The sequence below is a fragment of the Dermacentor andersoni genome, chromosome 1 (assembly GCF_023375885.2).
Source record: "Dermacentor andersoni chromosome 1, qqDerAnde1_hic_scaffold, whole genome shotgun sequence".
Lineage (NCBI taxonomy): Eukaryota > Metazoa > Arthropoda > Arachnida > Ixodida > Ixodidae > Dermacentor > Dermacentor andersoni.
This window is the reverse complement of record NC_092814.1, coordinates 232,476,898-232,500,099: the sequence shown is the minus strand read 5'-3', so window position 1 is coordinate 232,500,099 and position 23,202 is coordinate 232,476,898. Positions and strand designations below refer to the sequence as shown.

The following is a 23,202-nucleotide window of genomic DNA, read 5'->3' as shown; positions in this document are numbered from 1 at the left end:
GTGACAGTACATTGCCGACTTTAACCCGGAAGGTACGATTGGACAAATAGCTTTCTATTAGGTTTAGCATATTACCATGGATGCCCATTTCTGATAAGTCTCAAGATTCCGTAACGCCACATTGTGTCGTACGCCTTCTCAATATCGAGGAATATGCACAAGAAAAACTGTTTGTGTACAAATGCGTCACGGATATTTCCTTCAATACGTACAAGATGATCAGTTGAGGAGCGCCCTTCTCTGAAGCCACATTGATAGGGATCAAGCATTTTGCTCAGTTCAAGAAAATGGATGAGTCGCCGATTTATCATTTTTTCAAATACCTTACAAATGCAACTTGTGAGGGCTATCGGGCGGTAACTTGCCACTGAGGAAGGGTCTTTGCCTTGTCTCAAAACAGGGAGCACAATGGCTTCTTTCCATGCGCTTGGAAGGTACCCTGCATCCCAGATAGTGTTGAAAAGTGTAAGTAGTGTAACTTGCCTATCATTGTGCAAGTTTTTGAGCATTTCATACATGATTCTATCAGATCCCCGTGCAGAGCTCTTGCATGCGCTCAAGGCAGCTCTCAACTCTGCAATACTAAAAGGACGGTTGTACGGTTCATTCTGCCGACACTTTCTTGTGAGTGGCTTACATTCTTCTATTTGTTTATATTTGAGAAAGGGTTTTGTATAACTGGTGGAACGTGACAAGCTCTCAAAGTGCTCCCCAAGCGAGTCTGCCTGATCAAGCAGGGTATCGCCTTCTGTGTTTACCAGAGGGAGTGAATATGTTTGTCGTCCTTTCATCCTATTAACCCTGTTCCAGACTTTCGCCTGCATGAGAGTTGATACCCGATAAAAACTTCTGCCAACTCTCTCTTATGGCCTGTCGGCGCGTTCTCCTGGCTTGAGACTTCACTTTCTTGAAGTTAATAAGGTTCTCTGCAGTGGGAGAGGCACGCAACGATCCCCACGCATTGTTCTGTTTCCTACGGGCGATCCTACATTCGTTGTTCCACCACAGTACACATCGTTTGCATGCCAAACCACTTACTTCGGATATGCATTTAGATGCGGTATCTATTATGAATGCTGTAAAATACTCCACAGCAGCATCAATATCTAAAGAAGACATATCAGCCCATGAGATGCTAGTGAGAGTTCGAAATTTCCCCCAGTCGGCTGTATCTATCTTCCACCTTGGAGCCTGTGGAGGTTATTCATTTTCTTTAGATGTTCTTAGCAGTAAAGGAAAGCGGTCGCTCCCATAAGGATTGTTCATAACTTCCCATTCGAGTTCGGGCAGTATAGACGGGGAAACTACACTAAGATATATTGAAGAAAAGGTTCTGTTTGCAAGAGTAATATGTGGGTTCCTTCTTATTCAGCAGGCACGCACCAGAGGAAAAAAGGAACTGTTTAACAAGACGACCACGGCCATCTATACGAGGGTCGCCCCACAGGTAGCTGTGTGCATTGAAATCGCCAAGAACAACATAAGGTTCTGGCAATTCATCTATAAAGGACTGAAATTCATGTTTGTTTAATTGGTAATGTGGGGGTATGTAAAGCGAGCAAATAGTGATCAGTTTGTTTAGGAGAACAACTCGAACCGCCACTGCTTCAAAGGGCGTTCGTAGCTGTAAACTGACACGCTACGCTTTTTGGGATTAGAATGGCAACACCGCCCGATGATGCGAAAGCTTCATCGCGATCTTTGCGAAAAGTAACATACTGTCGAAGGAAGTTTGTGTGTTTTGATTTTAAATGTGTTTCCTGTAAACACAGCACTTTTGGATTGTGATCGTGGGTGAGTTCTTGCGCATCATCAAGGTTTCTTAGAAGACCTCTGACGTTCCACTGAATAATTTGTGTATCCATCATAAGAGTAAGTTGGTGCTGTGTGTACGAAACAGAAATGGTGCCTCAGATTACAGAGCCCTTTTGAGGCCCTGTAATGGGAGTTTTGTCCTTTCTGGAGCGTTCGAGGGAGCCTCGCCGCTCCTTAGGCGCTTTGTGCGCCGTGAGGATAGGTGTAGTATTCATTGCCTCTTGTGAGGCGCCGGACACTCGTTCTTGCGAGCGAGAAGTTAGCCGAGAGGGTCCCGCCTCGGAGGGCAAGACCCCTGCGCCCACCAGCCCGGAGGTCGATGGGGCTGCCTTTGGGTTTGAGCTGCGCCGGCTGTTGCCAGCGCTGGAAAGGGCCGGGGAGGTTGAGGCAGCCTTGGCTGCGCCCGCCTTTGGGGCCGCTATCGGTCCTGCGGGATCGCTGCGTGTAGCACAAGATGCCGCAGATAGCTTTTGCGGGGCCGGCAACGCAAGGGTAGCCTGGCCTGTTTGCTGGTTGGATGGAGTAGGCTTACCTACTTCCACCCTGGGGGCAGGAGCCAAAGGTACCTGCTCGCTGCACGCGGGCTGGGCACTTGGCATTGGCTGCTAGCTGCGACGCTGCCCCCCGACGCACCGCATCAGCATAAGGTGTGCTGTGGAAAGGTGAGCACCTCTTACGGGCTTCCTTAAACGAAATATTTTCTTTGACTTTGAGGGCAATTATGTCCTTTTCTTTTTTCCAGTTCGGACAGGAGCGTGAGTAGGCTGGATGGTCTCCACTGCAGTTCACACAGTGAGGTGTGCCACTGCAGTTGTCAGAAGGGTGGCCCTGGACTCCACACTTTGCACAAGTTATTTGACCACGGCAGCTCTGCGAGCCATGGCCAAACCTCTGACATTGGAAACACCGTCTAGGGTGGGGGATATATGGTCGCACAGTTAACCCGATATATCCTGTTCCCATGGTTTCTGTTAGTACACTGGATGCAAATGTTAAGATAAGATGCTTGGTTGGAATTTCTTTATTGTCCCGTCTAATGATAATACACTTTACATCAGTCACATTTTGATCTTTCCACCCTTCCAGGAGTTCAGCTTCTATCAAATCCTGGAGATCTGCCCCTGACACAACTCCGTGCGAGCTGTTCATTGATCGGTGTGGTGCAACAGACACTGGTATGTTACCGAATGTCACAAGCCTGCCTAGTTTCTCATACTGATTTTGCTGAGGGATCTCAAGAAGAAGGTCTCCACTAGCCATTTTAGTCACTTTATAACTTGACCCTAAGGCTTCGGTCAAAGATTTTGCTACTGTGAATGGTGAAATGAATCTGGCTTTTTTTTCAGAGTTCCCACTGTGTACTACATGATATTTTCGGTAGGTCTCTCTTGTGCGGGTGAAACATGAGCTTAAGTCTTCGGTGCGTCCCCTCTTTTGAGGGTGACGATCAAGTAGGCGGGGAAAAGCGGGTGTTCCCATAGTATTTCGGTTTATTTTCGGTGGCAATGGCGGCCACCCACCACGGAGCCCAACAGGGGGACGCTGTAGCACTTAACGTGTAAGGCTGCAGACGCCAGCCGTGCATTGCTGCTATAACCTAATATAACATACCCAAGGGAGGGCACATACACAAGGTTAACCCTAGCCGCCTAGGGAAATTAGGAAGTGATGGAAGAGAAGAGATGATAGGACAGCAAAAGAAAGAAGATAGGAAAGAAAAAGATTGAAGAGGGGGACAGGAAAAGGCGACTGCCGATTTCCCCCGGGCGGGTCAGTTAGGGGTTGCCGTGTACGTGAAGCAGAGGCCAAAGAGGTGTGTTGCCTCCGCCGGGGGGCCTTAACGGTCCGAACACCAGGCATCAACTCAACCCCCAGGATCCCCCTTTCCCTGTACACGGCTAAGCCGCGCATGGCTACATGCGGGAGGGTCCAACCCTTGTGTGCTTCGGTACGTGGTGTCGCAACACACCAAACGCCTGCTGACGCAGACGCCCCTGCGGAGAACCTTCAAGAAAGAACAAGCTTGAAGTTTACTGGGACGGACCCGTTAAAGTGTTGCAAAAACTTTCAGATGCTAATTATGCTCTGAAAATGCCCGGTCGCAGGAAAGAGGCGAGGATATACCATGGAAATTTGATGAAGCCATATGTAGAGCGGAGCGGAGCCGTTAACTGTACCATTGAAGAGCAGGATAGCACTAGTACAGAGTTTAATGAGCGTAAGGCAACCTCCAACTCTGAAATCAGCCTGGAAGAAGTGGTAAAACATTCAGTAAGCTCGCACGCTCAGACCCGAGCAGCTAGATGAGCTAAATGGGATGTTAGGGGAGTGTTTTGACAGATTCAGCGATTGGCCAGGTAGAACCAAACAAATAATGCATGAAATAGAGTTGACATCAACCGAACCCGTAAGATCAAAGCCTTACAGGGTGTCTCCACAACAGAGAGAAATTGTGGAGGCAGAGATACAGCGCATGCTAGAGTGGGGAGTTATTGAGCCCGGTGAGAGTGACACGTAACCGCTAATACTTGTAGAAACCCCTAATAAGGACCCTCGTCTGTTTGTGGACTACAGGAAGTTAAATGCCATCACTAGGGATCAGCTGTACCCGATACCCAACATTGAGGAACAAATCGAAAAAGTTAGCGCTGCTATATAGATTTCAACTATAGACCTCGTACAGGGATACTGGCAAGTTCCCCTTTCAGAAAGTGCCAGCCGCTATGCCTCATTTATCTCGCCTGTAGGCACTTTTCGCCCTCAGCTTCGGGCTTAAGAACGCGCCGTTTATATTGTCATAAAAGACTTGCAGGAGTTCGCCTTGCCCTATCTTGATGATGTGGCAATTTTTTCGGACAGCTGGGAACAACACGTATCGCACCTCAAAGAGGTGTTCTCACGGTTGAGGGAAGCCGGCTTAACGTTGAAAGCGGAAAAGTGTAGGTTTGGTTGTTCGCAGGTTACTTATCTGGGCCATGTTGTCGGTCAGGGCATGAGACGGCCGGCTGAGCTGAAAATAGCTACGATTGGAGGATTTTCTCAGCCGCGCACGAAAACGGACCTTCGTTCATTTTTGGGACTTGTGGGGTACTATCAACGGTACATTCCGAATTACTCGCAAATGGCAAGTCCATTAACAGACGCCCTCCGAAAGGGAGCACCGAGTAACGCACACTGGGATAACCCACGAAACACAGAACCTCTTAAAAACTTCTTGAAACGGCTACAAACGGCTATAGACGTCTTGGTCTATGATAAGACTGAAAATAGAATTTCTTCTAAACATAACCTCAGCACTTGGAATATGCTAGTATATATTCTATATGCGGCAAAACCCACTACTGGTGTCACTAGAGTGTTTTGGTAAACGCATTCAGAATGTCTAACTCAAGAACTTTTCTAGATCTTTTTGTCTAAAAGTGCATAAAATGGCAAACGGCGTGTTAAAAGTGCGGTTACCGTTGGCCGTCGGCGTTAGCGAATAAAAGACGCCACAGACAAATCGAACTCGTTGGAAGCAACATAAGTTAATTCGCTTTGATATTAAATAATTTCACACCAGAACTTCAACAATCAAGGGCGTGTTATTGTTTTCCATACGGGGCGCGCACACGACGCCTGGAAGCCATTCTATGCTCGCGCAGCAGGTATACTGACAGCAGCAGGAGCGTAACGCCGGCGTTGCACAGCGGTGTCACCGAGCCACCGCGCTGCGATCACTTCGGCGGAAACTTAATCCAAATTTGTCGGACATCTCATTCTGTGCTGGAAACACTGGGAGGCAGGAAGTTTGAAAAAACGGCCACTGCCGCCCGCAATGTCTCGGTCGTGGGCTGGTCGTGGGTTCGTTATGCCAGTTGTGCGTCATTCTAAGCCGTTCTGTACATTTATACTGGATATTAATTGGAGTCATTTAGCTGTGCTGATGCTGTTTGCCGTGTGTTTTGCATCAGTGCTTCGTGACATCGGCTGTATTGCGTGTTTTCGCCGACGGCTTACTACCACAATGGCGGGATCTGCGTTCGCCGCCTTCGTGTCTCGGTGCGTCTTTGTACGTCGCACGTTCGGATAACACTTTTTGCGGTAAGTGAAATACATTGCACTTAGTTTTTCGTCAACAATGTGAATATTTTTAGGTGTTACCCGCGACAGTTCTTTATATATGGGCTCTTCTGCCCTGCGAGTTTTCGTCATTACTTTTATACGAGGGTTCTGCTTGTGTTCAGCCGTTCAGCACTACCGCGCTCCACGACTTCCGCAACACCAGTCAGAACTTTGCCCTGCTTGTTAGTCTTTGTGGTTGACGTAGCACGAACCAACCGAAAGGAGTGCATTCGAAGACGACGCGCTGGCTGTAATGCTGAACCAGACTGAACTCGCCCTATTTTGTGTCCTTTTGTTCGTGCATGTGCGCGCGTGTGTGTCAGTGACTATGCAGTTTGTAGCGTTCCCACTTTATAGCAAAACAAAAAATATAACTGCTATGTTTACTTCATCTATACAATTCCAAATTAAATCGTCTGCTGATGTACAAATTTCACTTGTGTTTTGTTCTAAATAAGCAGCAAAACCTTTAACCTAGTAGGTGCTTCATCTGGGAGTGAAAACACGACAGCTTGGCACTTATTATTGAATGACTGTGACTGGGTCACCTTAGTTGTAATTGCAAATCTGCCTTTCAACTGACTTGATGCTATCTTATTTTGTTCCTTTCACTCTATAGACTGCTGGACATCCTTCTTGTACCTTGGCGCTAGCTGGATGACGGGACCTCATCATGATCAGTGTAAGCCAATGTACTGTACCCTCTCTGGTCCTCCCAGTGCTTTTTATATGGGTTAAGGCCAGGGAGTGCTTCGTGGTAAAATAGCTAGTTGGTGTCTCACAAACGGGCATTTTTTTTTGCGCTGGTCCATTATAAGCTGCCACTATTATAACCAATTTCTCAGTGCCAGTGTACATACACAGTTCTACTAATAATTAGTTTCCCTAAGCCTTACAAAATGTACCTGTAGGTAGTCATTGCTATGTAAGAACTCAAAAGTTAACTCTGCTGTGTCATACAAGTGTACCATACATGAGTAAAAATTTGCTACAACAGTGCACATTACACCTTGCTTCCCTAATGCACAAATGTATTCAAGCCAGTATTTGAATAGTTTGGTATTCTACATGTTTTCTGTGTGATTTAGTTTCTTTACAGGAATTTGCTGTACAGCATCAGCAAGCAGTGTAATTTAAGATTTATGTGTGCTGTAAAAGGTGTGCTTTGCCGCTAGAATTGATAAAACATGGGCCGAGGCTTCCATACAAGGACAAACTTCAATTTCGCTCTACCACCATCAGCACTTGGCTGGCGCTTGCAAAATGAATCGCATCAGGTAGCTTGTGCCAGACTGTTTTTTAACCTTATTGTGAGGAGATCACAAAGTGATGTGTGGAGGCGCCTGCGTCTGAGATGTAGATTGCGCTGCAACATATGTGCGTGTAGAACAGGCATGATGCTCAGGGTTCCAGCAGTTTGCAGAGGTGCTTTTAAAATTTTGTCATAACTGCAATTTTACCTGTGCTGTTTTTTATCACCTATTTCAATAATATCATTGGAGGTGTTATCAGAATTCAGCAATCTATTTGCCCTAGCCCATTAGCCTGCCACATTTGCCTTTTCACTAGGTGGGAAATTATTCAGCATGGACCATTACTTGAATACACCTTTTTGTGTGCAGTGGCTTCTCAACTGCGAGTCAACATAGATTCTCAGAATTACCTGAGGCTATAGATGCACTGATGAATTTGCTACCTATATGAATCACTTTGCACTTTCTTGTGCAAACAGCATGTTAACACTTCCAAGACAGTGGGCAATGTTATCGTTTGATCACATCATGAGATACTTTCAATTTTGTGTGACGCATCATCCAAGGTGCTGCATCATTTGTGTGAGGTATTGCCCTAAACCAATTGGGGCCACATGAAAATATATCAACAAAAGTGATTGATCCAGCTAGGAGTGTTGCTTTGGAACACTATTTTATCACCAGTCCTCCTTTGCATGCTACCTGCTTACTCTGTTCTGTGTCATGTTTAAGTTTGAAAAGAAGGCAACAGCTAGGCAGTGCAAAATGTCAAACTTGCTTTTAGTTTAACAATATAAAATGCTATTTAACTTTTTAATTAAGTTAGTACATCATTTACCTGCAGAGTGAATTACTGTTTTAAACTGATTATATTTTGCAGGAAGCTTCTCAGACTTGTTTCACAGGTTGATAAGTGGCTTTTTAGCCACAAAACACCATATAATAATTTAAAGGCTGACTCTGCTATGAAACTTAATGACTATATGGCAGGAACAAGGTCTCCGAGTTGTGGCGCTGGCTAACACTCCCAGGGTTCTACTAGAACACATAAATACCCAAGAAAGTGGATGGGAAAACGACGCCGCTGTAGCTCAATTGGTAGAGCATAGCACGCGAAATGCGAAGCTTGTGGGTTCGGTTACCACCTGCTGTAAGGTGTTCTTTCATCCACTTTAATTTCCATTAATTTATCGTTTCTTTGTTTCATTTATTAAGCACAAGTAATTTCCCCTATGTTGTCCTTAGTGTCAGTGTTTGTTGGCTTCTTATGATAGGAAATATACTAGTCATTTTAACCTTAACCTTTAACCTTTTTACCCTAAGATACCCATAATTTAAGAGAAAGGAGTGCTTAAATTTATTTTTAATGTGAGCAAACTTCTTACTTAGCACATATTACTAATTGAAGTTCCGATTTCAATATTCCCATTTCCTCCCTCGCCTTCTTTTTCCTCTTCTGTGCAGGTATTGCTTGCCTATGTCTACAAGAACCGTCACGCGTGGCCTGTGACAGCAAGCTTTTGTGGGCAGCAAGTGCTCTCCTACGAAGGCTGGCCTACTCTGGCAGCGGCGGCAATCATCTTCAAGATTTATCCATAATCACCTTTGCTGCTTTTTGTCACTCTTGTTGATTACACTTTCTGCGTCTTTTCTAATTTATTAGGTAATAAAGTATGAGTAAGTGACATGGTGTGAAGTTGACGTCTTGCTGCATTTTCCCTTGCACTCATCATTTATGCATGAAAAGCTCATCGTACAGTTTATGAAGAAAAATAACAGCATATTATGATTTATCTTTCAGTTCTGGTAACATGCAACGTACAAGGAATTCACTAATGGATGACATGCCGAAGAACTGGCCATTATTTCTGCGTGATGCTGTGCAAGCATGTGGCGTTACTTACAAGAGGCACCCACAAAGTAAGTTACAATTTACTTTTAAATGAAGCATGGACATCAGAAAAAATATATTTATATTGCTAGTTAGAGTGGTTCGCAGAGTGTTTTTCCAGATGTGTACTATCCTTTATTTCTTTACTCATTGCAGCACAGTGTTCTGTTTCGTATACTGGTGTAATGCTATTGTGCCCCTGTAGCTGAAACCAGGATGTAATTTTTGCCTGAACTGCAGCATCACTGACAATTTTTCTTTGCTAGAGGCTATTTCAATTTGGTGGAACCCAGCAGGGCGAAGTTTTGTCAATGACGTGTTTCATGCAGAGATGTTCTTGTTTAGGTCAATGGGTGAACATTGGAATGATATCATCATACAATACAGATCTTGTTTCATTTGCAAAATAATTCTGACAGGCGGCATTCAATTGATTGGTCTAATTAAAAAGCACTAATTGACCAATGAGGTCTTACTACACTATTCCCATGGTTCACATCTGGAAAAACTACCTGTGCATCACTCTATCCGACAATATAAACTTTTTTTCTGATGTCCATGCCTCGTTTAAAATAAATTGTAACTGTGGGAAAACGTCGTGTTACTGTAACAGCTGCCGCAAAAATTTGAGGGAATGTCTAATAAATGTCTTCAGATGTTCTTGTCAAGCTGTCCATTAGCCAACTTTTAGCGTAACGTTAGCAGGGCTTACTGAAGTACTTCTAGACGTCCATGGCTACAAAATGTCTTGATCAAGACAGCTACTAGGCTTTTGAATTAGCCGTTCAAGACATCTTTTAGACATCAAATAGCTGCTTGCGTGTTTCATGGGAAGGACAAAGAGAACGCTTTCCAAAGTTTGAAAACGCTATTGGTTTCTCGCCCTGTGCTTCGCGCGCCAGACTACACAAAGGAATTCATAGTTCAATGCGATGCAAGCGACAGAGGTATGGGCGTGGTACTTAGTCAGGTCGGCGACGATAACGAGGAGCATCCTATCCTCTATGCCAGCTGTAAACTAACTGTAAGAGAGGAAGCCTACAGTGCTTCAGAGAAGGAATGTGGTTGTTTAGTTTGGGCAGCCCAGAAGTTGTCGTGTTACTTGTCGGTCTCGAAGATGAACCTCGCTCCGTACCAATGTCCTCCGACGTGGCTTAATCAAATGTCACACAAAAATGGCTGCTTGCTCTGATGGAGCCTCACTCTGCAAGAGTACAACTTCTCTGTTAGATATAAGAAGGGAAAGTTGCATAGCAATGTGGATGGTTTGAGCAGGCTAATTTGAATACTGCGTTTAGGGATCCCGCCTAAATTCTGGGGTTGTTATTGCTAATTTTGCCAAGCCAAGAAGATCCCCTCTCATTTAGCAGGACTCCATGATTGCCCAATTTGTCAGCACGAAATTCCTTCCAAATTGTAGTAGCGAAATGCAGCATTTTTTGTTTCTGCACTTCTGTTTTCTTTGAAGCCTAGTGGGTCTAAAGCGAGATCCAAGATACGTCATCTCGGCGCAGAGCTGTGTTGTGGGGTTCATTTTGCAGTTGCCTGTCCTTGTTGGATGTTTTGGGGCGGTGTCATTTCACAGCTGGTCGCTGCAAGCCAAGGCATCCCTCCCTTGCCACCAGCCATTCTCTTCCTGCCCAGCGGTTATCAGCACTGACCGGCCATTAGAGACTTTCCGGGCCATGGAGGAGCTGTTACGAACGGCCTGCAAGGACACTGGTATACAAAATTTTCCCAGCCGGCCGCAGCTGCGAGCTTCCCAGAAGCAACCATGGAAGCCTTCCCCACCTGCCACGGTGACTAGTTTTGTAGGACGACGGTGTGCCGCATCAACACCCCTCAGCGCCGCTATGACTAAACGTGGTCGGCGGATCAAGTATTGTTCGTGGATTCGCCGTGGCCGCCATGGGCTGTTTGAAGCAGGGGAGCCCCTGGAAGATATTTTGCACTGCCTTCTGACGCAGCTCAGAAGTCATGGACAGATGCGGCGGCCATTGTCTGCGGAGTCAACACTGGGATGAAGAGGCGCCTGCTCAGGGCAAGACACGTGTCTGTGAGAACCCGCTCACCTCAGCGTGGTCAGCGAAACTTGTGCGTAAGTGTGTGTAAACCCTCCCCCTCAAAGGCGGCTCGGCTACGATAACTGAACGCTCCAAATTGGTAGCAGGTTGAACAGCAGTTTTTCCCTCACCTAGGGATTTAGGGAGGACAGTGTTTATAAGCAGCTGTTGTGCGGCTGCTGAATGTGCATTCCTCTTTTAGACTGATGAACTGTAACATTCTGATGTAGATACTGTAAATAAATCCCATATTCCTCGTTCTCGATGAGAACAAGTCTCTCCCTTCAACGTCCTCAGTGTAATTAAGTTGGACGACAGCATGGGCCAGCTACCATCTATTTCATGCCCGACTCCAAACATGACAGTACGCGTCCCACAGCAAGCTGGCAGCTGGCAACTTGAATGCATCGGTGTAGTAGAAAAATTGTATTTGAATTTTCTTATTGTTGCAGTTGAACCGTAAAGCAGTCTGCCGGCACTGAGCAATGACGAAATGAATGGCCACCCCAAGAAACAGCTCCCTCGGGTAACAGAAGTCAGTCTTGAAGGCGATGCAAGCTGCGGACGTGATTGCAGGAGCTGGAAATATGTCAGCCGCCATGCATTGTTTTGCCTTTGCATGTGCATTATGGTGGCTAAATGTACGTGCTTTTATTCTGTCTGTGCAACTCAGCACATCTCTATGGTGTGCCGTTTTTTATTGCGCAAGTAAAGGAACTAACGCTACCATTCAACGGTGGCACTGTTGCTATGCCGTTGCATGCCAGAGCATGCAGATGTGGTTACAGTGTACTAGTACACTGTAACGTGGCCTCCAAGTGTTTCAAACCAGTTGACACATAGGTGGCCGCTCAGTTTCTGAGGTCGATTTCAAATTGAAATTTCAGGTTAAAATGTGTGCCGATAGCCTCCCCCTTTTTTTGTCTGTATTGGGCCCTCTACTCTTAGTCACAAATATAGACCTGTTGGACGACCATATCATGGCCTCTTTAAAGCCACTGTGTTGTTTCTCACGTGCCACTGGAACCTTGTGCGCACAGTCGAATGCACCACGTACAAACACAAGGTTCTTGCATCTCCGTAAACGTAGATCGCTGCTAGGGCTCTTGCATGAGCAGCTTCCTCGTTCACTGGTTAGTGCAGCCGACAATGGCACAGTGCCGTTCGAGCGAACAACCATTGTACACCCCACTCATAAAATGTAAGATCACAGAACACCTATGCAAGAATACGTCTAAAAACAATATGCGAACATGCACCGCAAGTGCACAGATTTTCTCCCATCTCCTGCAGTCCTCACCAGAAGGCAGCACCTGGTGTCGTGAGTAGCGGCGCGTTGTACGAGTTTCCCGTTATAGCTTTGAGCTACTTTCACGTGGGCACTAACGTCCCCTTTACCATTGACAATGCCAGTAAACTGTTACAAAACACATATGCCAGCCTGAAATTAGAATAAAATTGTTTCTTTGTATGTAACACTTGATGGCAGGAAAAAGTGGTTACTGTTTTCACTTGTCTGCTGTAGTAGTGAAATGTTTGCGAAAGTTCTCATTTGTACAGGTAGCAGTTATCCACACTTCTTCCTTTTATGTTTGTGCAACTACTCAGGGAATCTAAAATTTGGTCGGTAATTTACAGAACTTGGTGTTCATCAGGTTCTTATGGCAGTCATTGGCAAATATATACCGTATTTTCGCGATTCTAAGCACCCCCTGATTCTAAGCACCCCCCCTCAATTTTCGCGAGAAAATTTGGAAAAAAGTTTGCATGCGAATCTAAGCACCCCCCTATTTGTTAGGAAGAGCGCGTAGCCAAGGGCGCCAAGCGTGCTTGCTCACTCTGTCATCGAGCCGGAGCCGTCGGAGTCCCGAGGTGGCACGGCGGCCGCGGCGTGAGTACGCCGTACAGCCGGACTGTACAGCTGTACGGCAAAAGCTGCAGAAAGCGTGCCCATCAACCATCGCAAAGTGGATTTCGGACGCTTGGAAGCGGGTCCAAGTGGACGTTGTGGTCAAATCATCGATCACGAACCACTTCGACGGAACAGAAGGCGACCTCCTGTGGGATACCGAGAGCGGCGGTTCAGGCGGTGCGACAAACTCTAGTGGCAGTGATAGTGATTGAGCATCCGACACAAGCGGTGGGTTCACACTCTGCACCAATTTTTCTTTTAAATGTTTGCAAAATAAAATCTTATTTCTCGCACCCGTCTCGTCGTGATGTCGCAGCGAAAAGAGGGAGGGGGGTAATTCTAGATTTTTCTAATCTATCTAATCTAAGCACCCCCCCTCACTTTGGGCATCGCGATCGTGAAAAAAAGGGGGTGCTTAGAATCTAGTAAATATGGTAGTATTGTCCACCATTCTCCTAGGCTGATGGGGTTGAATTCAGCATAGATTGTGAAAACGCCTTTATGAGCGACATGTTTGGTATTATGCAAGCATCATTATCACCTGTGGTAAAGGAAGAGGGTTGCATTTGCCTGCTATCCATTGTTAGGAATGGCCTGCCTAGGTGGCAACATGCAAGTTTTCGCAGCCAGCTGCAGCTGCGAGTGTGGCAAGCTTTCCCGAAGTTACCATGGAAGCCTTCAACACCTGCCGCGGTGACTCGTTTCGTAGGGGGCGCGAGGTGCCGCGTCAACAACCCCTCGGCGCTGCATGACTAAACGCGATCAGCTATTGTTAGTGAAATCGCCAACGCCTTCGCGGTTCGACTGAAGCAGGGGGATTTCCTGGAAGGAGATGCCTTGCGGTGCCTTTGAAGACGCCAGACAATGGGCAGCGGCGGAGGCCACTGTGCGAGGTCCGCTCTGGAATTTAGAGGCGCCGGCTGGGGTCGGGCGTGACCACCTGGCTAAGGGGACGCAGGACAATGGACAACACGACAGCTGCATTGCGAAGGTCAGCTCCGAGTGCAGTGAAAGTGCGTACGTGTGTGTGTGTAAGCCGTCCCGCAGAGAGGCGGTTTGTTTACGATGCCGTAGAACGTTTTGCCTCGCCTAGGGATCTAGGGAACACGAAGTGTTTAAAAACGGCTGGTTGTCCGCTGCTAGTGCGTGCTCGTTGTCATGCTCTGTGCTCGTCAATGTACTCGTGAGCTGTGTGCTCGTTTGCTGTATGCTTCGTCTTGCGGGCTCCATTTGGGAGTTACGCTAGACTGTGTAAATGTATCCCATGTTCAAATGTAAATACTGTAAATAAACCCTGTTCACCTAGTTCCTCCCAAGTTCCTCTCTACGACCTTCAACGCTTACAAATGGTGGCAGCGGCGAGATCGTCCAACAACTCCTCAGCATGAACCAATGCCAGTGCCATGAGTGACATTCCAAATTTGGGCTCCCTATAGTAGTAGGATTCTTCAAAGACCATTTGGGTTATGTTGAATTCCAGTGATAGATCCAGATGAAGTTTTTTTTTCTCCTCTGTATGGAGCAATTCTATTTTAATGGCAGAATGAGAACGTGAGTGGTGTGTTCCAATGACAGATTGGGACCAGTCGCCAATTCCGGATCGCTCTGTGGAGCAAAAATATTTGCTCCGCAGAAATTGGCAGATTTGACCGGAAGTCCGTGTGACGTATTTCCTTCACTTGCCTCTGCTTAGTGTCGCGGTCGCCTGTTTCTGGTCGCGGCAGCTATGGACAACATGGAAAACATGGATGCTATGTCGTGCCGTGCGTTTTTGTTCCTGCTCCTGGATAGCGACAGCTCCGACTCAGACTAAGTTCCCAAGTCCAGCGATGATTCTTCAGACACTGAAGAAAACCAAACGCATGGAATGCTGGGATGATCCAGATGATGGTGGTGATGGCGATGAGGCCTACCCTATCCACCTGTAGTCTAACGCCTTCTCACTTGATTTCCCTGTACTAAGTACCCCCCATGGGAGCACTCATTCCATTCGCAGATTTCATGAGAGCGACCTCAGTCAGAATGATGCGCTCCCTATTCATGATCCAGCCGAGTACTCGCGATCTTCCATTGGAATTTAGCATTAGATCTGTAAGCTCGTTACATACCCGTGTGCAAATGTTAGCATTCTTCTATAATATAGTTTCAAGAAAGACTCGAGCAAGCACCTTATTTGCACCACAGTTTAATGCGAAAACAAAGAATATGTTGGCAATATAACGATGCTTCTGTGGAGTCAGTTGGCTAAAAATGGAAATAAACCTGTTTCATACAACACTTCCTTGCAGATTATGCATAAATCCGTGCAACCACTTTCTGCTGCATGGCTACAAATGGTAATAAATCTGTTTCATACAGCACTTTCTGTAGATTATGCATAAAGTTCCCCTTCGAAATAGAACTGAAATGGGTCCACACCTTGGATGTTGTTTTCCTTAACATACCTGCAATACAAAACAAGAGAGAAAACTGTTGACAGCTATTCAGCTTGACCAGTGTTGTTAAATTGCAAAGTACTCATGCAGCAGTTGGACATGGTTTGATACTTTCACACAACCCATTTCTTTTTTTTCCTGACACACTTGCAATTGCCTAATGAATAAATTTCGTGAGTGTGCTGGCGAAGCACAGCAAGCCTATGGTTTTTGCTGTATGTGTCCAACAATAACAAAACAATAACAATGTTTTTTCCTGTATGTTGTGGGGATTTGGGGAATTCGACGCGCCATTGCGCGGGCGCATTTCACCCATGTCTGCAATCCTTTGCCACGTCGTCCTTGTTCCGAACCAGTTTCAGCGGTGGCGGAGCTAGTGACGTCACGGAGCGGCCCCTGGTGGCTACTGCCGTGACGGTAGCGACTCTCTTGCTCCTTGGGACGGCGCCCGGTACGTGCATGCTTCCTCTCGTCCGCCGACACCTTTGTGACTAGGACTGAGCTCACATACGGTGCCTTTGCCCGTGCGAGGAGTGCGTACCTCGTGTTGTTCCTATCCCACTGGCGCCCAACGTTGGGCGCCAGTGTGGGGTCTTAAGGTCTCACAGGAGTACCGACCACCGCGGGTTCGAGCTTAGCGAGCCACAGGGCCGCGTCAGCCTCTAGCGCCGGTGCGCGCGAACTCAGGCCACAAGGGGCTACCGAGTGACGCACGCAAGAACACAGTATTGCCCTAAGTTAACAAAAACCGTTTGTTGTCTCCAACGGCACCCAACACTGCACGAATGCCCGGTCCCGGGACGGCGGGGAACCAAAGGGGTCCCGCACCAAGGGCGAAAAATACAGTTAGGGGCGCCTGTAGCACGTCGCTGTGAGAGCACAGGCTCAAGCTGGGACACGCCGCTAGGAAAAGTCCCGGCGGCTATGCCACTTGCTCTCGCGATAACCGATGGGCCAACTCGCGAGAGCTCGGGCAATCTCCTTCGGCTTGGGCCTCCGATGAGTGCGGCTCGGTGTGGTACGACCTCGCGCGAGCACTAGGCACCCGTTCTTCGGCTTAGCGTTGGGATAGGAACAACACGAGGTACGCGCTCCCCGCACGGGCAAAGGCACCGTGCGCGAGCTCAGTCCTAGTCACAAAGGTGTCGGCGGCCGAGAGGAAGCATGCACGTACCGGGCGCCGTCCCAAGGAGCAAGAGAGTCGCTACTGTCACGGCAGTAGCCACCAGGGGCCGCTCCGTGAGGTCACTAGCTCCGCCCTCACCGCGAACCACCGCGAGTGGCTTGAGGATTGCAGACATGGGTGAAATGCGCCCGCGCAATGGCGCGTCGAATTCCCCAAATCCCCACAAGGTGTCCAAACAATAACAAAAGAGATCTAGATGCTATGGTGTGAAAACATGAAGACACATGGAAGGCATACTGCAAGCACCAGTGGTGGTGTTTGTGGTGTGTATTTCATGTGTTGTATTTTTCATGCCATAGAATCTACATTAACTAATATACCAACTAGCCCAAGCATCAGGACTACTGCAACCAAAAAAAATTTTACACTGGTATCCAGTGACGAAGGTTACAGGAAATTACAAATTAAAGGCTTGCAGTGCTCCATGGGCATGCTCATGAGATGCTCGTAAGCCGAGTGGCAACAGAGGTCCTATTTCGTAACAACCAATTTCATCTTTGCCTCTTACTGTGTGAATAGAATGAAAAATCAAATGGATTGTATAATTCGCAGTCTGACGCAAGAAACTGCTTGACCTGGCATGTGCATCAGCTTAATACAGCCATGTTTAGATGGCGCAGCATGTACCAAAGAATCCGCCCTCCATATACCATAAACAACATGCACAGCTGTTGGCATTTCATTTCGGGCATAAGCCAGTGCAGAAGAGTGCTGGAATCAATAGCATTGAGAGAGTGTAGTGTGGAGGCAGCAGCGGTATAGTGCAGGCACTACTGGTTTGGTGTGTTGACAAGTAGCCGACAGCTTGATAAAGTTTTGAGTTGCTGCATCAGAAGAATTGCAGGCTGTCTAGCAAATTCTTTTTCAATGTTCCCTTACTTCTCCACGACAGCAACCTTTCTTTTTTTTAAGCACAATTTTTTCACAATGTCCAAAACTTTATGCAATCCTGAAGAAACGAATCTTCGGGACAAATTTCCAGGTAAGTACTAAGTACAGTAGACTACCGTTACTTGGACTCCAGTTAATTCAATCTTTTGGTTAATTTGATCCCAACCAAAGGTGCTGGCAGGTGCCCATGCATTTCTGTAGGCCCAACCTTTAGGTATTTCGATCCTGAAATTGGCCTTCGCTGGTCAGCACGCACACACCTAACCCCAATGGTGATCCAAGTGGTGACTGCAATAGCAGCAGCCTCTGCTTTGGCGATGTTTAGGGTACAATGACTGCGTCGAACAAATGTCATCTCCCATCAAAATAATGGGCACCAAGACCACAAAAGACTAAAGTTTTGTTTTTAAACTCTGAAGCTTTTGTGGACAAATGCACTTAAAATTATGTGGCCAGATTATCACTAGCAATGCCATACGGGCAGATGATGTCTGACGAGATCAAGTGAAACCTTGCAAGTAATCCAAAATTTCGAACACCATTATGGTCTAGCTCTATAGGGTGAGTGAGTAATCATGTCGTTATAAAATCTGAATAATAAACAGCGACTGTAAACGGACTACTCATCAAGCAAGAATAGATGAAATTGCACAAAAGGGCTTCTTCAAAAAGTTAGCAACCAGTGATCATAGCTATAACAGTTAAGAACCCCCTTGCCAATCCCAGGTGGAATATTGCTCATTATTTTTTAATAATAGTCCAAAAGGGTTATTAAATGCGTAAGCATTTCTATGCCTACCCAACGAGGAACCCCATCTGTCCATCACGTAAGACGAATTGCTATAAAGAAATTAATGTATAAAACAAAAATTCGAAAGGAAAAACATTGGCAGTGGTGAGTCTCGAACCTATGGCCCCACACTCAGAAGCTGAGTGCCTTACTAAACACCCACACTTGCAGAAGGTGAATATATCAGAACCATTAGAATGTGTTGTACTCGCAGTACAAAACAAATTTCTAAGGAAAAGCGGTTCTATGAAAGCTTTCTTGAAAGATTTGGCGATGGTGCAATAACAGCCATCTTAGGACCACATGTAGGCCCGACTTTGAGCACTGTAGACATTAGGAAAATTCCGATTTTGCAAAAATTTAATGCCAAACATGTCACATCCTTGATGCGTCTTGGTGGTCGCAGGATGTTCCTTTCGTTAGGCCGTTCCTTCACCGCCCTAATTGCCACTGACCTCTGAGAACTCGTGCACTTCGTGTTGTGCAACGCTGACAGATAAGCAGTCAGTGAGTTGACAACGACGATAAGGAGTGATGAGGGGTTATATGGATCTCATCACAGTTGATAATGGTTGACCGCCAATAGATAAAGTGCTGAAGAGTGGTAAGGGCTTATAATGATTGGAGCAATTCTGATAAGGTTGATAACTGATAAGGGTTGGATTGAGTGCAACAAGGTTGATAAGGACGATAATAGTTGATAAGGGTGGGATCATGTCTGATAAGGCTAAGGATTGGATCCACTGCGTTAAGGGTTGATAAGTGTTTATACTGGTCCGATCAAGTTTGATGACAGTGGGCTGTGTGGAGATGAGCGAGTGGCAAAATGCTTATGCATACTTGGACAACTCAAGTGGAGTTTCTGCGTGCATTTATTTTCATGCCAAATGCACAAGCCATGAAGTTAACCACCTGCAATTTATATTTAAATAGTTGCGGATAACTACTACACTTAGGTAAGTGTATTCCCAGAAAACTTATGGCAGAAAACTATCTCAGTGCCATTAAAATTTTACAAAAAACGATATATGGTGTACAAGAAATGTTTTTTTTTTTTTAAGTCTTAAATTCATGAATACAGAAATATTTTGTGGGTACTTTGGGGAAATTGCACTTTGATGTGTGCCATCTGTAATTAGACATTTTATTTTGCTGTATTTGTTGCTGAAATTACTGCTGAACAATCAATGTAGGGCAGGTCTAAAGTATACAGAACATTTTGCTTTGTTCACTGTCATGTTATTATGTGACATTGGCACTCTCAAAGGTACAGATAATTGGAAAAAAGTGCCTTGTCATGCAACAAAACACCAGGAAGGAAAAATTTGAGAAAATCAAACTTTTGCTGTGTGTTCTGCTGTAGATGGCACATTGTTATGGGTCATCTAAAAATATCAATGATAGTTCTTTAGACAGCAAGACTTGTAACTTGCTTGAGGTGGGAAGCCACGTTCAATTTTCTTGCAAAAGGGTTGTTTTTGTTTCTTAAATGTTATGTATGCCCAAACACCGAGAAACATGTTGCAAAACAAATTACCTTCCTATCATGATTACTTTGGGAGTTACAGCAAGTTTTCCAACCCATACCCTCAGTATTGCAAAACCAAAACCACATTGCATTGGTTCCGAAAATCAGTACTATTTCTTTTATATAAATATTATTCAAAATACTTTTTTCTTTCATTTTATGTTATCGATGAGCAGAACAAGAGACTAGTGCACTTTATGGGGGCCCTAGCTATGAACCTGGTGCATTTTAGGCCTCTATGTGTTTTTGACATCTTTCACATAGTTCGAAACATTTATATTTATGAAAACAAGATTTTCCTACACCTGATGTTATGCAAACTTTGATAACTTTTTTCAGAATAAACATTTTGAAGTGAAATTTAGCACACTCATTCCTTACATAGATATGTGCGCAACGAACTAGGACAAATAAAATTGATGCAATATTTTTGAATTTACAGCTCAATTTTCAAATAAATTTTGTCTAAATGGGCATTTTTTTCACTTAGTTTTTCAAACATTACTTACTTAAAGGGACACTAAAGATTACTATTAAGTCAAGTTAAAGTGATAAAGCAATGCTCTAGGACCTCTAAGGCGTCAATATAATTGAGAACAGAGCTTTAGTAACCGAAAAATTGAGGTAAATGCATGACACGATTTGAGACCCCCCAGCGACATTCCGGTACTGGCCCGATGACGAAGGCACTCCTCATCATAATTTATGTCACCAGTACTCAACTACTCGTATTAAAAAGATCATTTCATTAGGTTATAAGACGGAAGAAAATGCTACTTGTCTACTTCTGTTCGATTCTAAGAAAAAATAACATTTTGACATTACCCTTCAGTAGTATGGGTGGTCAAAATGTTTCGTTTTCGCTCGACTCTGCACCACGCGCGCTGTGTGCCAATGAGTGAACCTTTCCGTTCAAAGTGGTTAAGTGCCGTACCTCTGCTACAGCACATTGGCAAAGAGCCGAAAAATCGCATAGAGTGCTCGCTGCACTTTTGTCCAGAGGGTTACGAGTTCAACGCCGACTTATTGAAGTCGTGTGGAGTGCCTTTTAAAGCAATGTGTTCCCGTAGCGCTGTTCCGACAATTTTGCCTGCATTCTCTGAAGCACAAGACCAACTGCAGGTCGAAGATGAGGCCGTGAGTGCGGCATTTGATTTTCAGGAAGGAAAAGCTACAAATGTGCGAATATGTACAGCCATGACATACAGTTGCCGTCGTAGTATATAGTATGCAACGACGCCGGCAGCGCAAGCCCTCAGCAGCAGGTCACGTTCATCAGTGCTTAAACCGCTGAAGTCGAGCCCAGCATCGCGAACCAACGTGTCATTGTCAGGGTCATCCATTGCAACGAGCGTCAAAGTTGGCGTCATAAAATAAAGAACCAGCTTATCGTCGCGAGCTTTCCCTTCCGCTAGCCACCATAGTTTCGCTTTCGCGCTGCTGTCGGCTTCTTTGCATGAAACAAGCGTTTTGAGGTTTCTGGGATGGTATTTCAACAGTCCACGTTGACTTAATATTAACCTTTAGTGTCCCTTTAATATTTATCACATTACATTTATCCTAGTTCATTGTATAAGTCCCACACTTAGCTACATAAATACCAAAGCTTTATTCAACTCATCACTTCATTAGTTACTTATAATTTCTGGTACAACTAGCACTTTTAACACATTTTATGAGAATTATTGGCCAAAAAATAAAATGAACTATTTGTTGCACTTTAAATATTTAGGTAAGTTAAATAAGACACTTTAGTCAAGAAAAAAGTTATTTCAATACTGGCTTCAGAGTTAAAATTTTTTTTTGTGTGTGTGGCCTTCCACCTTAAGTGATTTTAGTCAAGGTATTTATTACAGAAGAAAATTTAAAAAAAAAGTTGGGTTGCTGCTCCACCCAGTAGTCCTTGATCTGCAGTACACCTTCACTGCAATACACACCTTAGTCCAGTGAGCAATTGATGTGTTGACGGTGTGTTTTCCTATACAAAAGTGCTGCAAGAATGCTGGGCATGTGGCTTTCATCGTACTGCCTTGCAGTTCTTCCTGTTGCGTGTTCCAACTACACCCTATACACTTTTGAGTTGAAATTTATGCTGTAGGCATTTCTTCATGAGAATGGACCTTTTTCAATGGTACTTTTCAGTGAAGCTTACTTCATTGCGGCAGATTTGGTTTAAGCTGCATAGCTGCACTATAGTAGCCGATGAGGACATTTTAGTACAACTGCGTTTTAATAGTGTAACAAAATGCGTTGGTGCAGCATTTTCGAGGTATGTCCAGCCTTTTACCCCCCAAAATATTTACCGAAAAACATGCCAGGTTTCCTGAATTTCTTTAAGTAGTTATTACTTTTCTGTTATTTTGTTTCTGAAAATATATTACTTGGTTCTTCATAACTGAATACCTGTTTTTTCCAGACTTCTACCACACTCTAATGTTAAAAATTGAAGCCAAAGCCAACTACCAACTGCAAATAATCTTTGGCAGTAAGAGCTGCGCAATATCGGGCTGAATGAGTGCGACTCGTCATTGGCGACAGTAGCAAAACCTCCATGACAAGCACAGCTCAGGATTGGCTGTTAAAGGGTTAATCTACAGTCACCGCATGTTGTTGCCCCATGTGTATGACACACAACCCACTGAACTTTCTGTACTAACAAATGCTGTTTGCAATAATTGCTTGTTTCTGTTGGGCTACAATGCAGCCATTTGTAGCATCAACTCATTATATACACACACACACACACACACACACACACACACACACACACACACACACACACACACACACCCTTGTAACTATCAATATCCTTCAATGCAAAATACAAGATGTTTCACATACAGCAAGCCCTCCGTATAAACAACTGAACTGCACTAGAAGGTCATGCTGTCTCGCAAGTGCATGCAGGAGCTAAGCATGCACTTGAATTGGGCCAGAAGCCAGTGCTGCACGTAATTTACAAATCTATTTCTTTATTAAGGTGACTGAAAACAATTGTGCAGGAAGGCTGACTTGCAGTGCTGCAAGCAGCCTAGTAACTTTGCAGGGGACCAACCTACATGAACTTGCAACTTGACAGTTTAGCAAGTCATTTTCCATGACTTTATTCACTAAAAAAAAGAAAAAAATCGCAGGCAATTCCAGTTCTTTTCCAGGTCACTAGACACCTCGAAGTTAGTAGTAGCATTGCATGCTGCCAGATTTTGGCTTAATCAGCATGATATGATCAGTAAACCATCATTATGAACTAAAATGTTAATTATATGCATTTATAGTAAATGCCTGCGTCATGAAAATGAGATTATACATGTTAGCGCTTCTATTGAAATTTCAA

The 23,202-nt window shown here is 45.1% G+C and overlaps 1 protein-coding gene and 2 long non-coding RNA genes across 5 annotated transcripts in view; 2 read left to right on the top strand and 1 right to left on the bottom strand.

The window, feature by feature from the left end:
- The first annotated feature begins 511 nt into the window (after positions 1 to 511).
- Positions 512 to 11,570, top strand: LOC140219760 (uncharacterized). 2 transcript variants are annotated; one of them, XR_011895929.1, is made up of 3 exons: positions 512 to 2,477; positions 2,558 to 2,990; positions 10,649 to 11,570. It is a non-coding gene; the product is annotated as an uncharacterized lncRNA (long non-coding RNA). The 2 variants fall into 2 exon arrangements; XR_011895931.1 differs by having other exon boundaries at positions 512 to 2,730; positions 2,902 to 2,990; positions 10,649 to 11,566.
- Positions 5,536 to 9,871, top strand: LOC129381007 (uncharacterized). Its single transcript, XR_008609255.2, has 3 exons — positions 5,536 to 5,898; positions 6,539 to 6,601; positions 8,637 to 9,871. It is a non-coding gene; the product is annotated as an uncharacterized lncRNA (long non-coding RNA).
- A 3,637-nt stretch (positions 11,571 to 15,207) lies between the features above and the next one.
- The window catches only part of LOC126548501 (uncharacterized), a 74,080-nt gene continuing 66,085 nt past the window's right edge, over positions 15,208 to 23,202 (bottom strand). For both annotated transcript variants that reach the window (XM_055063437.2, XM_050196713.3), the window contains exon 9: positions 15,208 to 15,482. In XM_055063437.2, the coding sequence (XP_054919412.1) occupies positions 15,410 to 15,482 (73 nt within the window). In that variant the 3' untranslated portion in view covers positions 15,208 to 15,409. The remainder of the gene's footprint in view (positions 15,483 to 23,202) is intronic.